The sequence below is a fragment of the Propithecus coquereli genome, unplaced genomic scaffold (assembly GCF_000956105.1).
Source record: "Propithecus coquereli isolate 6110/MARCELLA unplaced genomic scaffold, Pcoq_1.0 Scaffold581, whole genome shotgun sequence".
In the NCBI taxonomy this organism is placed as follows: Eukaryota; Metazoa; Chordata; class Mammalia; order Primates; family Indriidae; genus Propithecus; species Propithecus coquereli.
This window is the reverse complement of record NW_012151741.1, coordinates 266,985-281,105: the sequence shown is the minus strand read 5'-3', so window position 1 is coordinate 281,105 and position 14,121 is coordinate 266,985. Positions and strand designations below refer to the sequence as shown.

The window sequence follows — 14,121 nt, the reverse complement described above, 5'->3', positions numbered from 1 at the left end:
GCATCCTGTTTCTCTCAAACATGTATTTTGGGAAAAGCTAAAACCTCTTTAATTATGAATTCCATGTTCGAAGCCAAATTAGTATAACAGCTAGGACTGGAATTCGTACTTTTATAATTTATGAGAGGCGGCAGGGAAAAGTTGAAAGGGAATGAATTTGGTGTCAGGAAAAGCCGAGTGTAAATACGAGTGAGATCTGCCGATCACTGGACGCATGATCTTGAGCAAATTCCTTCATTTCTCAACCTTAATTCCTCTGTAACGTAAGGACACTCACACCTGTTTCTCAGATTTGCCGTGAGGATGATTACGTAAAGCCTCTCCCTGTCCTCCAGGGCACTGTTAATTATAATACTTATTTTCCTTCCTCCTGCTACACCACCAACCTCGTGTTAATAGAAAGTGGGGGATCTTAGCGGAGAAATCGCTCTTCGAAAAGACAACTTAGAGCCTTTAAAGGATTCTTTTGCATTTCTGTCGTGAATATGCAGCATTCAAAAATAGGAAAGACCTTTTTGCATGGAGCTAGGGCTCTGTCAGCACGTAGCAAGATGGGAAATACTTCACTTTTCCATCCTGAAGATCAGAGTATTGTATTGGCATGGTAATTTGCCATGATTTTTTTTTTCATTGCGCATACTTTTAATGCCATGTAAATGTAAACCCTAAGGATACAAATGATGTATGGTATGAATGACAGAATATTGTAAAAGGCAGTGGCTTTACAGAAATATGTGCAGGATTTAGTATTCCACGATAAGAAGAGATGACTCCCTCCTCCGAGTGTTGACTACGTTGTCTACATTTCTTGTCTCCAAAATGTCTGTGATGCTGTGTTCCTGGGAAGCATGTTGGTGAACCAGAAACATGATTCAAAGCAGAGGCCCTACCATTCATAAGTTGAGCTTAGTTAAATGTAGGCTGCTGAAAATATCATATCGTTAGGCTGCAATATGGTCTAGGTAGTATCCATATCACAGACAACTCTATATCCGCCTCACACACTGCACTCATCAAACCCACCTAGAAGATTATATTAGTTCTGGGCCACGTTTTAACAGAGGCACTGCCCATCTGGCCTACATCCAGAATAAGGATGAAGCAGAAAGAGTAAAAGTCTCAAGAAGCTGTCTCATACAAAAGAGGGTTGAAGGGATTAGGAGTAATTTGCTTGAAAAAGATTGTAGGGGAAATGCCAAGATATGTCTCCATCTTCTGAGCATCTACTTGAGCAGAGTGGTTTGTGAGACACAAAGAAACACAAAACCTATTGTATGGCCCTTGTCCTTAAAGACAGTGGGAGAACTTAAGCATATGCACATCTACATAAAATAACTATGACCAAAATGGAATATTAATACACTGCGGTGGTATAAATTAGGGCTTTTGGAATTCAGAGGAAGGAGAGATTATATCCACCAGAAGAAATCAGAAAAGGTTTCGTGAGAGGCTAGTGCTTGGACTAGCGCCAAACCATGGGAAGGATTTGGGTATTCGGGATTTCTGAGGAAACATTCCGGGTACAAGAGCAAAGGCGGGTAAAGAGCAAAAGCATGGTAATGTTCATGTTTCATCGAGGAAGAAGTTCTGCATTAATGTAAAAGCTCAAGCTCAATAAACATTGAAAAATGTCAATAAATAGATTTTTAAGGGCTATTTGTTCTATTAGCTGTAATCACATGTACTTATATAAAAAGCCTAAAAATAAAAAAGTAATGAACTGATGAATTTTTGGATGTTTTCAACCCCTACCCAAGAAAAGCTCATTTGGCATGTAGGATCTCCTCATTCCTCTCACTACTATATACTAATCATGCCATGATGAGATGATAAAAGCGAATTCTTGCCAAAGCCCGGGAAGGTATGATAGAGTATTTTAATATTTCAAAAGCTGGCATTTAGAAACAGAAGTGTGCTTGTTCTGCATTTTTCCAGAAAGCAAAACGAAAATCACAGAGTGGGAAAGCAGATTTAAACTCACCCTGAGAATTTCTTCCAACTTAAAATTGTCTATCCATAGACTACGCAGCCCCACTAAGACAGGTGACTTTTCCTCTGTTGAAAGTACTCACAGAGACAAGCAAGCCCGAACAGCAGGATTGCTGTGGAATCAGTTTCTCAGTTTGGTTAGAAGTCACACGAGCTACGTTCTTAGGGTCTCTCCAGCCGCGACATTCTATGTGAGCGTATATCTAACATAAAGACACCAAGCACAGCAGGCTGAAGCTTACGGATTTGTTTTTCTAAGTCATAGATGGTGAATTTTTTTCATAAGTCAAGGGTAAAGTCAGATAGTGATACATTATTTTATGTGGGATTCAGTCCACACATTTTATTTTATGAAGTCAAGAAAGCAATCTAATTTAAACTATTGTGTACAACTGTTGTGAGTTCTTCTGGAAGAAAAGGTGCGCTTTTTAAAGAATAAAAGATAAATTCCATTCAAATATTTGAGGATATTATTAAATTATGTCAAACTAACTTAGCCATGCCACCTTTACTAGTGCATCAGATAGTAAATTAGACTAGAATGCTAGAGGAGCTTGGTCCTATTCCTGACAGACATCTGACTGTTTTATATAAATATTTATCAAATTGCAATACCATATCCCATATTTAGTATTTATATATTGTGCAGTTACATATCACCCTGAATGATAAGTTTAAGTCCATAAGTAGTGTAAGCATTCAGGGCTGACTCAGCTATTGGCCTGGAGGTTTGGAAACTTAAGTCAAATAGTGGAATTTTCTTGATCAACCAAAGCCGTGTATAGAAGCAGAAATACGTGGTGTGAATCTCACATCCTTCCTTTTGTTGTTTTCAGCTGCAGTGTTGAAGTATGAGAACAACGTCATGAACATCAGGCAGTTCAACTGTTCTCCTCACCCTTACTGGCTTCCAAATTTCATGGATGTTTTCACTTGGTCCTTGCCGTTCGTTGGGGAAAAAGGTGCGCTGTGGAACCCTGAGATGTTCTGAATAAAATGGTTTAGGAAGGAGGGAGAGGAGATGTGTTCTATTTTACCATGAAACGCGCAGAAACACTTTGGCCTGACCAATAAAAGTCATAGGTTGCACCATGAGAGAGGTGATTTGAAAGTGTATCGCTGTGTACCCTATTAACAGGGGTACAATGAGCGAATTAAGGAGAAACCAAGGAAATGAAGAATATGTAGGAGAATTTACACAGTCTCATTAGAATAATATAACTTTTAAAATTAACAGAAATACAGCTTTACCTTGTTCCATGTAATAACGTCTACCCTTTTTCCTTACCCCTTTGTCCTGCAATTCCAAAGTACTATTTTATTTTACTAATTACCTGTCAAATTAAAAGGTTAGGATAACCATGCTTTCCTTACATTTCTGACGTTAATAGTAACCATCATATTAAACTATAGTGCTTAATGGCTACACTGTTTTGAAGGACAAGCATGTACAACAACAGGAAAGTGGTTCATTAAAAATATAATGGCCATTATGATTTAATTTTTGTGTATGCTGAGAGAGAAGGGTCTAGTTTCATTCTTCTGCATGTGGATGTCCAGTTTTCCCAGCATTAGTATATTACAATGTACAGAACAGTGAGGCAAATTTACATTTAAACAGTTGTCTATTAACTTGCCCTGATTTTTCATAATTAGACTTTTCTTTCTTTCCTGCCTCCCTTCCTTCCTCTCCTTTTTCCTCCTCCCCTCCCCGCCCCTTCCTCCCCTCCTTCCTTCCACCTTTGTTTTACTTTCACGTTTTGACCTAAACCTCAACAAAAAATTTGAGAGAAGGCCTTGCCCCACTTTGTTTAGTTCTGGAGGCCTCACCGTGATAGTCTGAATCAGTTCTCAAGCATCTTCTCACACATCACACGAGAAGGTGAATGAGCATCGTAATACACGTAAGGGTTTATGCGTATTTCAGAACAATGATGTCCTTTGTTTCGGAGAAAAGCTACGTATTTTTCAGAAACCCTGCCACATTTTTTTTCTTTAAATGCCCTGAAATGATTATACCAGTCAAGTTGTGAATTGTCAGTGCAGAAGTCTTCCCTTTTGATACCAAAATAAATGAAAAGTAAATTTTAAAGTCTCTGATGAGTGGTCCCGGTGCTACTGCGTATTGCTACTTTCCTGCACTGATCAAATCAGCACTCGGTGGTGTCACCTCTCGGTTCTCTGGAGACTGGAGCAGTGTGAATCCTAACGACTGCTGGGCACCCTTGGAACACCCTTCAGTTGGATCGTTTCTGTTACTTACTCTAATTTTGGGTGCTTATTAGAAATTAATACATTAATATACTGGTATACATAACCCAATTTTGATAATTAAACTGAAACTCTGGATCAGTGTTGGCTTTGCTGAAGTTTTATCTTTATCATATATCTTTAATGCTAAAAGAATATTTTTTAACACATCACATTACTTCAAAGAGTAGAGCTTAAAGAAGCAGTGGACAAGCTACTTTTAACATGTGATAAATCCCAACCTAGTTTTAAAAAAACGTTAAAAGCAAATCCCACGTACCGTGGCGTAAAAGTAACGCAGTACTAACTTGCTGTGCACTTTATATAGCCCTATTGTAATCTATTTACTTAACTAAATTTCTGATTAAACTGTACCTAAGCTTTGTTTTTAAAGTATTTTTGATAATCAAATTTAGCGATATTTCTATCAACACATTCATTTTGAGACTAGCATTCTCAAAACAACTTCACATATATTAGTTTATCAATCAGCAGTTTTTATTAAACACAAAACCACACGCCTGCCACTGTGCTGGGTTCTCTGGGGGATTAAAAAAATAAACGCATCATTCTTAGTCCCTCCGGAACAGAATTTTGTAATCTGATCCAGACCAAGCAGCATAAATGTACAAACAAATAAACATTCAAAAATAACCGTTTCTCTCTCATAGATTTATAGTATATTTACATCCAGGTATTTGACTTGTTTATTATCTGTCAGCCGATGGCCAGTAAATGTTACCATTAGATTTCAGAGGCTGGAGCCAATGGTGTTATAAAGTCTTCATAGAATCACAAAGAAGCCTGTTGTCTTTTATGATCTAGATTTTATAGAAACTGCTTTGTAGGAGAGTTTATGTACAAACGAGGTGAGAGATGTTATTGCTAGGCTTACACATTAACAATGAATGCCAGAGTAATAATTAACGTTGTAAGAGAAAAGCTGGACTTCTCTTAATCTCTTTCTTTTCTTTCTCTATTTAGTGACCGAGATGCTGGTGAACGTCCTCAACATCTGCTCAGACGATGAACTAGGGTCGGAAGAAGATGGATTTGATGGTAAGAGGCTTGAGCTTTTGTGCAAATGCTATCTGCCAGGTAATGACTTGGCGTCTCATTGCTAACCGTAACGGTAAATGTCTAAGATTTGGATTATGTTTAAATCAAAACATACTCTTGAGAATGAAATATATAATTTTATTTTCTATTTCTTGGAAAAAAAGAAAAGTATAAGAAACAAAAACCATGAGAGAATTTTCCCATTACTTTGAAAATATTATTGAAGTAGTAAACTGTTTTAATAACCATCTTTCAATAGCTCACATTGCTATGTGACGTTTTTTGGCTCCTTGATAAAAATGTCATATTTTATCTTCTAGCAAATGTTGCCATTTATTGGGCAACTTTTAAAAATCTCCTTTAATGAGCTTGTTCCTATTAATTATTCAAATTTTAATATTTATAATAAAAGAAGGCATTTATCTAGTGATATATTGGTATTTAGATCAATCCTAACGTTTTTTTCCCATCTGTAGTAATAGGTAATGAATAAGCTATGGAGGGCGTCCAATAAAGAGTATGCTTTTTCTACAAGGGGTACAGATTGATGAGGTTAACAATGGAAGGAAAAATTATTCTGGGATTTACAAAAGCACCCCAAAATGAATGGAAACCTACAAAAATGTAGTTAGAGAAGGAAAGTGTTAGAGCAAACTTTATTTTCATAAACATTTAACAAGTCCAGTTCGACCTACGTATCTGTGGGTCCCGCATCTAAGAACCTTGGATCGAAAATATTCAGAAAAAAAATCACATCTGTATTCAACATGTGCAGACCTTTTTCTTGTCATTATTCCCTAAACAATACAGTATAGCAACTACTGACATAGCAGTTACATTGTATTAGATATTATAAGTAATCCAGAGATGATTTAAAGTATACTCAGAGGTCCTAGGATGCATTGTACCTACCCTGAGTCGGGCACCAGGATTCCAAGATTCATTAAAGACCTATTCCTTGAAGAATTTGCAGCCTGGTTAGAGAGACTAATGGGTAAAACAGATAATATCAATAAAATATGACAACTCATAAAATAAAGGGTGCAGGTGGCAGGGGAGACTGGATATTGTGATGAGAGTAAATGCATATTTATACCTTTGAAAACTGCACCAAGGTAAAATGAAAAGAGAATTTGGCTCTTTCTGGAACTTGATATCTGAACGGCATTATTTAATGTTTATTTGGACTTACTATAGATCACAGCTGTAAATGCAAAATACTTAATGCATCAGGCAAAAGTAATAGAAACCTGTCTATATACTCATGTAAACAGTCTGTATACTTCGTGAATTTAAAGCATAAAAGTTATTTCTAACATCTCATAGTTTTTCTACTTTCTGTAACTTCATTAGTCTTCATTACTTGTCTCCATATACCATTTGACTCATATGCCATATGGCAAGGGGATTCCAGTATAGGGAAGGAGAGGGGAAAAGGGAGATATAAAAAAATAACTTCTACTGGGGTAAAATTAACTTAAGAATAGTTATAAGAACTTAATTAAGCAAATATATTGATATATTTTGGAATATGCAGATCAGTAGGTATTTTGTGCTTTATCTAAATTCTAGATGCCTCATATGTTATAGCCATACATTGTTACCGTTAACTTTTGCATAGATAATGTTATCATTTAAAAGCTAATGTATCTTTTAAATGATAACATTGCCTCTGCTATTTTCGTAATAGCAGAGGCATGTTTCCTGAAAGAACACTAGCCAGATGTAATCTAAAAGTCAAGAAACGTTTTGCAATAGTTGCCTTTCACTATATTCTTTTTATTCCTCAAAAGAAAGATTAATCAGCGTAAAAACAATACTACTCCACTGCTAACATGCCTCCAACTTTGCTAAGTCCATTGGCCAGTGTTTATGATATGGGCAATAACAATGGAACATATCATATAGAATAAAATATGTAGACCTACATATGTTTGTAATTATATATTAATCGATTCACACGATAAATATATATTGAGTACCTACTATGGGCCAGGTACTATTAGCCAAAGTGCCTGCACATTTCAATGGTGCAGGTTATTTTGCACAGTTGAACCCTACAAAGACAAACTTGGTGCTTACTTCACTTCCATGAGCTCTCTTTACCCACCGTCTCTGTCACTTACATGAAAGGATAAGGTCTGTGACTAACCCTGCTTTAAAATAATTCGTTCCAATCAGTGTGCTGTCCCCATCACCAGTTGCTTTAAAAACCCTGTTAGTTCCAATTATAGGAGTGCGTGTCCTTCTTAAGGCCCTTGGAAAAATTGTTTTGCTTCTAAGCAGACCCCTGAAATCTACCTCTACCCCCCTTAACTCCTAGATCATTCCTGCAGAGAAATAACTTTGCCCCACCCAGGTGCAGGAAGGGAGAGGGTTGGGAGGATCTACCCTGCTCTTGCCAGCTGAAACAGAGGAACCTTTGTCCCTGACTTTTTTCAGCTTCCTTCAGTGGTCCATTCCTGTCAAATTAAGCATCACTAAGTCCATTCTCTGTCTGATCACAGTTTCTTCTGCTTTCATTTGTTTTCACTAGCTACATTTACAATAACATTAGTGTTTTCAAATTTTTAAGCAAAATTTATACACAGGCTAATTAAAAATGTTTAGTGTATAGTAGAAGTGATAACTGTTATCAATTTGGCGCTGAGCAGAAAGAGGTAAAGTTATTGTTTATAATTCTTAGCAACAGTAGATTGCAATTTCTTTGATTTCCTGACTCTTGGACTTAACAGGTATTAAGTGATTTTTTTTTTCCCTGTCTTTTTTTTCTTCTTAAATTTGTTGGTTTGTTTCCCATAGTCAAACTAAAGAGAAACATTCTAGCAATGCCATGGTTTTTGTCTTTTGTGTATATGCGTATGCCTGGAGGAGGGAGATCAGGAGGGATGAAAAGAAAAGATCCTTCTGCCTGGTGGGGCTTGTATCGTGTGGCGCTGGTATGTGCCCTGTTTCTGTTAGGAGGACCGGAGTCAATGTCAGGAAAAGAGGTGAGAGGAACTGAAGAAGGGAAAGGAAATTCAACAAAGAAAGGCACCATATGTATCAAGAGATAGATTATGATTGGGAAGAAACTGGTTCTTTGGGGGGAAAAATGAGATTATATTTTTACCCTTTGGGGATAGTTTCCACGTCACTAAATAGGGTGATAATATAAGAACCATGGATTCTTCTCCATTAAATTTAGGAACTGTTGGGCTTAAAATGTATAAAGAACATGCAGAATTTATAGCATTAGTATGATAGTGTCTGCAAGCTCTTAAATAGATAGGAGTTTAAGAGCATGTTTGGTGTGATCGTTAAGGACTTTCAGGGACCCGAGTCTGAAATGGGTCAAAGTCCATGTTAATAGACACTCTCCTCTCATTTCATAGCTGTGACCTCGAAACATGATCTTTTAGCTCATATCTTGTAAATTTTCTCTTAAAGGAATAAAGTATAGGAATGAAAGTTTTAATTAAAAGTACATTTAACTTAGGATATCATATATTTCCGTGTGAGCAATCAGGAAGGAGTCCTAGCACTTAATTTAACATGACATAAAAACTGTGGATTTCTTCAAAAGTGCTCAAACAATAATTTGTAAAGCTTCCCAAAACTCTGATATTGTTTGGGAATATAGTTTATTAAGAGCATGTATAGAAGTTTCTTTTTTTTTTTTTTTTCTTTTGGTAACGTTATTTCCAACCTTAGGATAAAGTTTCCAATTCTCCCACCCTGCCCTTCCTGCAGGAAGCCTGCAGTCTGCTGTGGGGGGCTGGCCCTCCACTTCTTGCCTGCCAGGCTCCTTGGTTTTGGCCACAGAGGTAAAGCAGGACTCAGAAGACGTCAAAGGACTTAATTAAAATTTGTCCTTGTGTTGCTGCGTATGCTATACTCATCTCTGGATGAGTCATTTATCGAGCCCTTCTCAATACTGTGTTCCATATCCAATGTCAACTCAAAAGTCAAAGGTAGCAATAGGGCCTTTACAATCCACGAGTATCTTTTTATCAGATTGGCTTCTTAGTCTTTACTGGGCCTACAGCAAATAGGGATTCTCCTCATCTCCTTGAGAATCTGTCGACTCCCTTTTGCTGTTCAATAATGATGGTGGTTATGATGACAGCAACTAACACTTTCGTGTTACGCATAATACTGAGTCACTTATGTGTGTTATTTAATTTATTAAGTTTACCTTTTGGCCAGCAAAACTTTATAATTATTAACTGTCATTTATTTTAAGTTTACTGAGGCAATTTACATTATCTCTAATCCTCGAAACAACCCTCTGATACAGGTACTATTATTACCCCTAATTTTCCATAGGAAGCAATCAAGTCTTGGTAAATTGAAAGCCCAAGTTCATCCAGCTAGTGAAGGAACAGAGCCTGGATTCAGATTAATGTCTGCCTGGCTCTCAGGCTCTTGAACTTTCCACAACCTGTGATCACAGCGTTTGAAATTGTTTTCATTCAAACAGCATGATGCTTTTTTTTTGTAAACAAAACAATACTAATAAGCAAATATAATATATTTTAATTTTTTCTGTTAAATATACTATAAAATAAAGTAATAGATTTTGTTCTATTATTTGGCCAGGAAAGTCAGTGCAGATGCAACAGTTTCATTCTCCTCTTTTAACCTTAACCTACTCTAAGAAGTTACAAGTGTTTTATCTTGTTAAAAAGTTAGGTATATCTGGCCATGCACGGTGGCTCATGCCTGTAATCCTAGCACTCTGGGAGGCCGAGACAGGTGGATCACTCAAGGTCAGGAGTTCAAGACCAGCCTGAGCAAGAGCGAGACCCCTGTCTCTACTAAAAAATAGAAAGAAATGATCTGGACAGCTAAAAAAATATATATATAGAAAAAATTAGCCGGGCATGGTGGCGCATGCCTGTAGTCCCAGCTACTCAGGAGGCTGAGGCAGGAGGATCGCCTGAGCCCAGGAGTTTGAGGTTGCTGTGAGCTAGGCTGACGCCACGGCTCACTCTAGCCCAGGCAACAAAGTGAGACTCTGTCTCAAAAAAAAGTTAGGTATATCTGAGAAGACAAAAAGTCCTCTGACTCCTACAGGCTTCTGCTGGGTGGAAACCACATCGTGATTCTCTCCTTCTTAGCTTCTGCCTTACAAATTAGGGAATTTGATAGCCTATCAAAAATTGTTGCTGTTTTAAATTGGCCTGTGGTATTCTGTGTTGAAAATAAAATGGAAAACTTATGTTATCTGGTAGAGTTTGGAAGCAGCTTAATGCCAATGGATGTCTTTTGATGATCTAATTTATATGTTTTGGAGTCTTTGTTTCCTGTTTCTACTTCTGATTTTGGATGATAAAATGACAGTCTGGTTTCAATTTGTTATTCACTGAAACATTGTAGAGAAGAGAAGAAAAAAATCCAAGTAGATATATCCCATTTGGTAGATAATCCTCATTAATGAGGAAGACTGACTTCAGACCAAGGATTAGTAATTAGTAAGTGATTCCAGAGTAGAAGGAAAAGCTGATAGAAACGAAGCAGTCTTCTTCATCACAAAGTTCCTTTATTGTTCATTATTGTAATAAGGAAGTCTAGAATAGCAGTAAGCATTAGTCTTGTGAGTTAGGAATATTTATCTATCCTATCTGGGACTTTTAGGTCTTAAAATCATAGGCTCTCAGATCACTTTTTTAAATACATATTATATTTGAGACTATGATATTGTGCTAAGTCTCACTAACAAGGTAGAATTGTGGAGGTAAAACTGAAATCCTATAGAATAATAAAGGAAAGAAAAAATAATAAAATGACTACATTTCAAGCCTAATACAGTTTCAGGCTGCACTGGAAAAACTTAATATTAAATTAGAATTTATGTGTCTGCTTTCATCTAAAGAGCAAACCACATGGTAGAACTCTTATCTTTTATCCACATTTTTGCCTTATCCTAATGTTAACCACAAGCAAGTGAATATGGGATCAGGGCAGTTTTTTGCATTCCTTTATGAAACCATCTAAATTGTATGTAAGAAAATTATCTCCCGTAATCTGCTTTTAATTATTAGATAATTCTTTGTATCCAACGCCACAGGTTCCAGAGTAGCTCCCTACTTACTTCTGTCTAGTTTTGAAAGTCATACGGAACTTTTTAAAGCGCAAAGTTGGGAATTAAGAGGACTAATGTAGCATCTTATTGGTCCCTTAAGGAATATCTTTGTAAGGATTTGATTATATTATTTTCTACCAAAACCGTATTTATTTGCCATGATGAATGTTTGACCCAGCACAAAGCATTTGATACTAATAGCTCTTGCTGAAATGCCTTAGCACCCTAAGTATGAAGAGATTACCCCGCAAATCAAGTAATTATTTATAACATATTCACAGCATTTAAATATGATCAGTTAATTTAAAATTCTAAATAGAATGAATAAATGAAGCCTGAAGATTTTATTTTAGAAAGTTCCCTCTGCTTTGTGCATCTGGCAGCACGAATATTAAGAGCCATTAGCTTGTTAGAGCTCTTCTTATGGCTATAATGATTGCAGTTTCTGAGCAACTCATTTCAGCCTTCTATATTTCAGGTACCCAATCTGGGGGAAAAAATGGTGTATGCCCAGTAAAAATTGATAGTTTAGGGTGAATATATTAAAATTGAATATGAAAAGTAGAAAATATGATTTAGACTTACCAAAAAAAGGAGTGCTCTGAGGAGCACGATGGTGATGAGATTCTTATTCTGGCAACGTTGAAGCCTAATCTGAAGTTGATAAGTAAAGAAGTAACTTAATAAAAGCAGTATTTGAGAAAAAGCGATTGCTTTTTCCAAGCTTGGATAAACGCTTGGAAAGTGAAAAGGATGAGTAGGTTTGTAATTTAGGAACTTAAGAAAGTATCTGGGAATCACAGTGACTATATCTGAACAAAAATACTGCGGAGGAAAAATAAAAAGGAAAGGAGGTGTTCAAAGAGCTTTCCATGGACGTCCAACTGTAGAATCCACAGGCCTTAGACAAAGGGGCAAAGGAAACAGAAGCTGGTTTTGATGGTTCACACCCAGGTTCCTAGGAGGGATGATAACATTTATGGAAAAACCAGTTCCACGAGAAAGATGCGTTCTGTTACAGACAGGAGTGTGACTGAAGCTGACACACGTCACTCTGCAAATGCCCCAGCAGGATTTGGATATTAAATCCTGGACATTGGGAAAGAAATACGGGCTGGTGACACAGGCGTGGCATTAAGTCAAACTGAATCTATCGAAAGTGAAATAGGCCTCCGAAGTTGTCGAGGTCAGAAAATTGAGGACTGATCCTTAAAATCAACCTATCCTGATAAAGCTGGAGAAGAAGGCCAAGCACGTGAGGGAGAGAGGAGCAGTGATCAGGGACAGGGCACAGGACCAGGATTCCGTAGCAGTTCAGGCAACAGTTACTTAAAAATATTTGCACCAAGTGCAGAAAAATTAATGGGAGATAAGACTGCCTAGAAAATGAAATATTAGGACCATGTCTTTGGTTATCAGATAATAAGATTGTTGATAAGAGGTGAATAGCAAAATTGATTTTATTTTTATAACAGCACATAAAGAAAATTGAAATCATTGAAAAAAGCAAAAAATAAGTGAAATTCAGAGTACCTCCATTTTAATAACTCATTTTTATTGTATATATTAATTTTATTTATATGCATTCATTTAAAATATTCACAGAATATCTTTTCTTGTATGTATATTCATTGACGAACAAAACACATGGGGTCCCTGCCTTCGTTAGACTTAGAGTCAAGTAGAACAAGAATTGTAAACACGCTGGTTATACAGAGAATTCAGGAGTTTAGGGGAGGAAGCAGGAATTGGCATGAAATATTTGATAACGAAAGGAAGAACATGGGCGACATCTTTCTTTTCTTCCACTTCTGAAAAAGCAAAGAAATATTTTTATGTATTTTGTTGCTTTAGAAGATATGGCTATGTGAGAAATCCATATATTTTTTCCTAGGAAGTTATATTCAAAGGCGGATATCAGTTTGTTAGCTATAACTTATCTTTTTATAATAGCTGAGTGTACATAATGTAATTAGGGAAAAGGAAAAGAAAAGGTAAAAAGAAAGATATTCAAAAGAAAGGTATTCAATTGTAAAAGACTCTAGTTTCTTCTCAGGCTTTTGTTAATTATCTTCCTCGTTTATTAATTGATTTTTGTTTCAGTTGCCTAGTATTTTAGTGTCTAATTTAAAAGCCAAATAATTTTTATCACTATAAATTTATTATTTGTACTTTATACCCTTTATAGAACAGATAATTGCTTGTTTCATTATGCTTACACCTTAAGAAAGAAAGAAATATTATATCCAGTCTATCATTAAAACTGAAACGTAAAAAAAAAAAATAAAAAATAAAACTGAAACGTATCTGAAAAATGCATGGGCATTTATTAGCCAGTGGGGTATGATTCCCATCATATTTACGGTTGTTGACATTTCGGGGCCTTGACTATCAAGGTATCTGATTAGCCATCATATTTTAATTATTTTCATCAAGTTCAGCCTATCATATTTGGTTATAATAATTAAAATCCTTCTAAATCACTCATTGAAATGACGAAATAACATAGAAATCAAAAGTACTGCCTTCTCTTCATATTGTACTATCATGACTTTGGAAAAAATGCTGCTTAATTGTCTGGCATAATTTTCACACTACATGGAAGCTCAGACTTTAAAGAATAAACTAAATGTTAAAAAAAAAAAAAAATAGCCATATCCCTGTGGCTAATTGGTTGAATAATGTCCACCATTGGCCAGAACACTATGCTCACAGTAAGATAATACTCCAGATTTTATACTGTGTTTTCATATGTA

At 36.2% G+C, this 14,121-nt stretch overlaps 1 protein-coding gene across 1 annotated transcript in view; it reads left to right on the top strand.

The window, feature by feature from the left end:
- PPP3CA (protein phosphatase 3, catalytic subunit, alpha isozyme) overlaps positions 1-14,121 on the top strand; it is a 334,145-nt gene that overhangs the window by 293,797 nt on the left and 26,227 nt on the right. The window contains exons 9-10 of the mRNA XM_012658351.1: positions 2,826-2,951; positions 5,224-5,298. Coding sequence (XP_012513805.1) covers positions 2,826-2,951; positions 5,224-5,298 — 201 coding nt within the window. The remainder of the gene's footprint in view (positions 1-2,825; positions 2,952-5,223; positions 5,299-14,121) is intronic.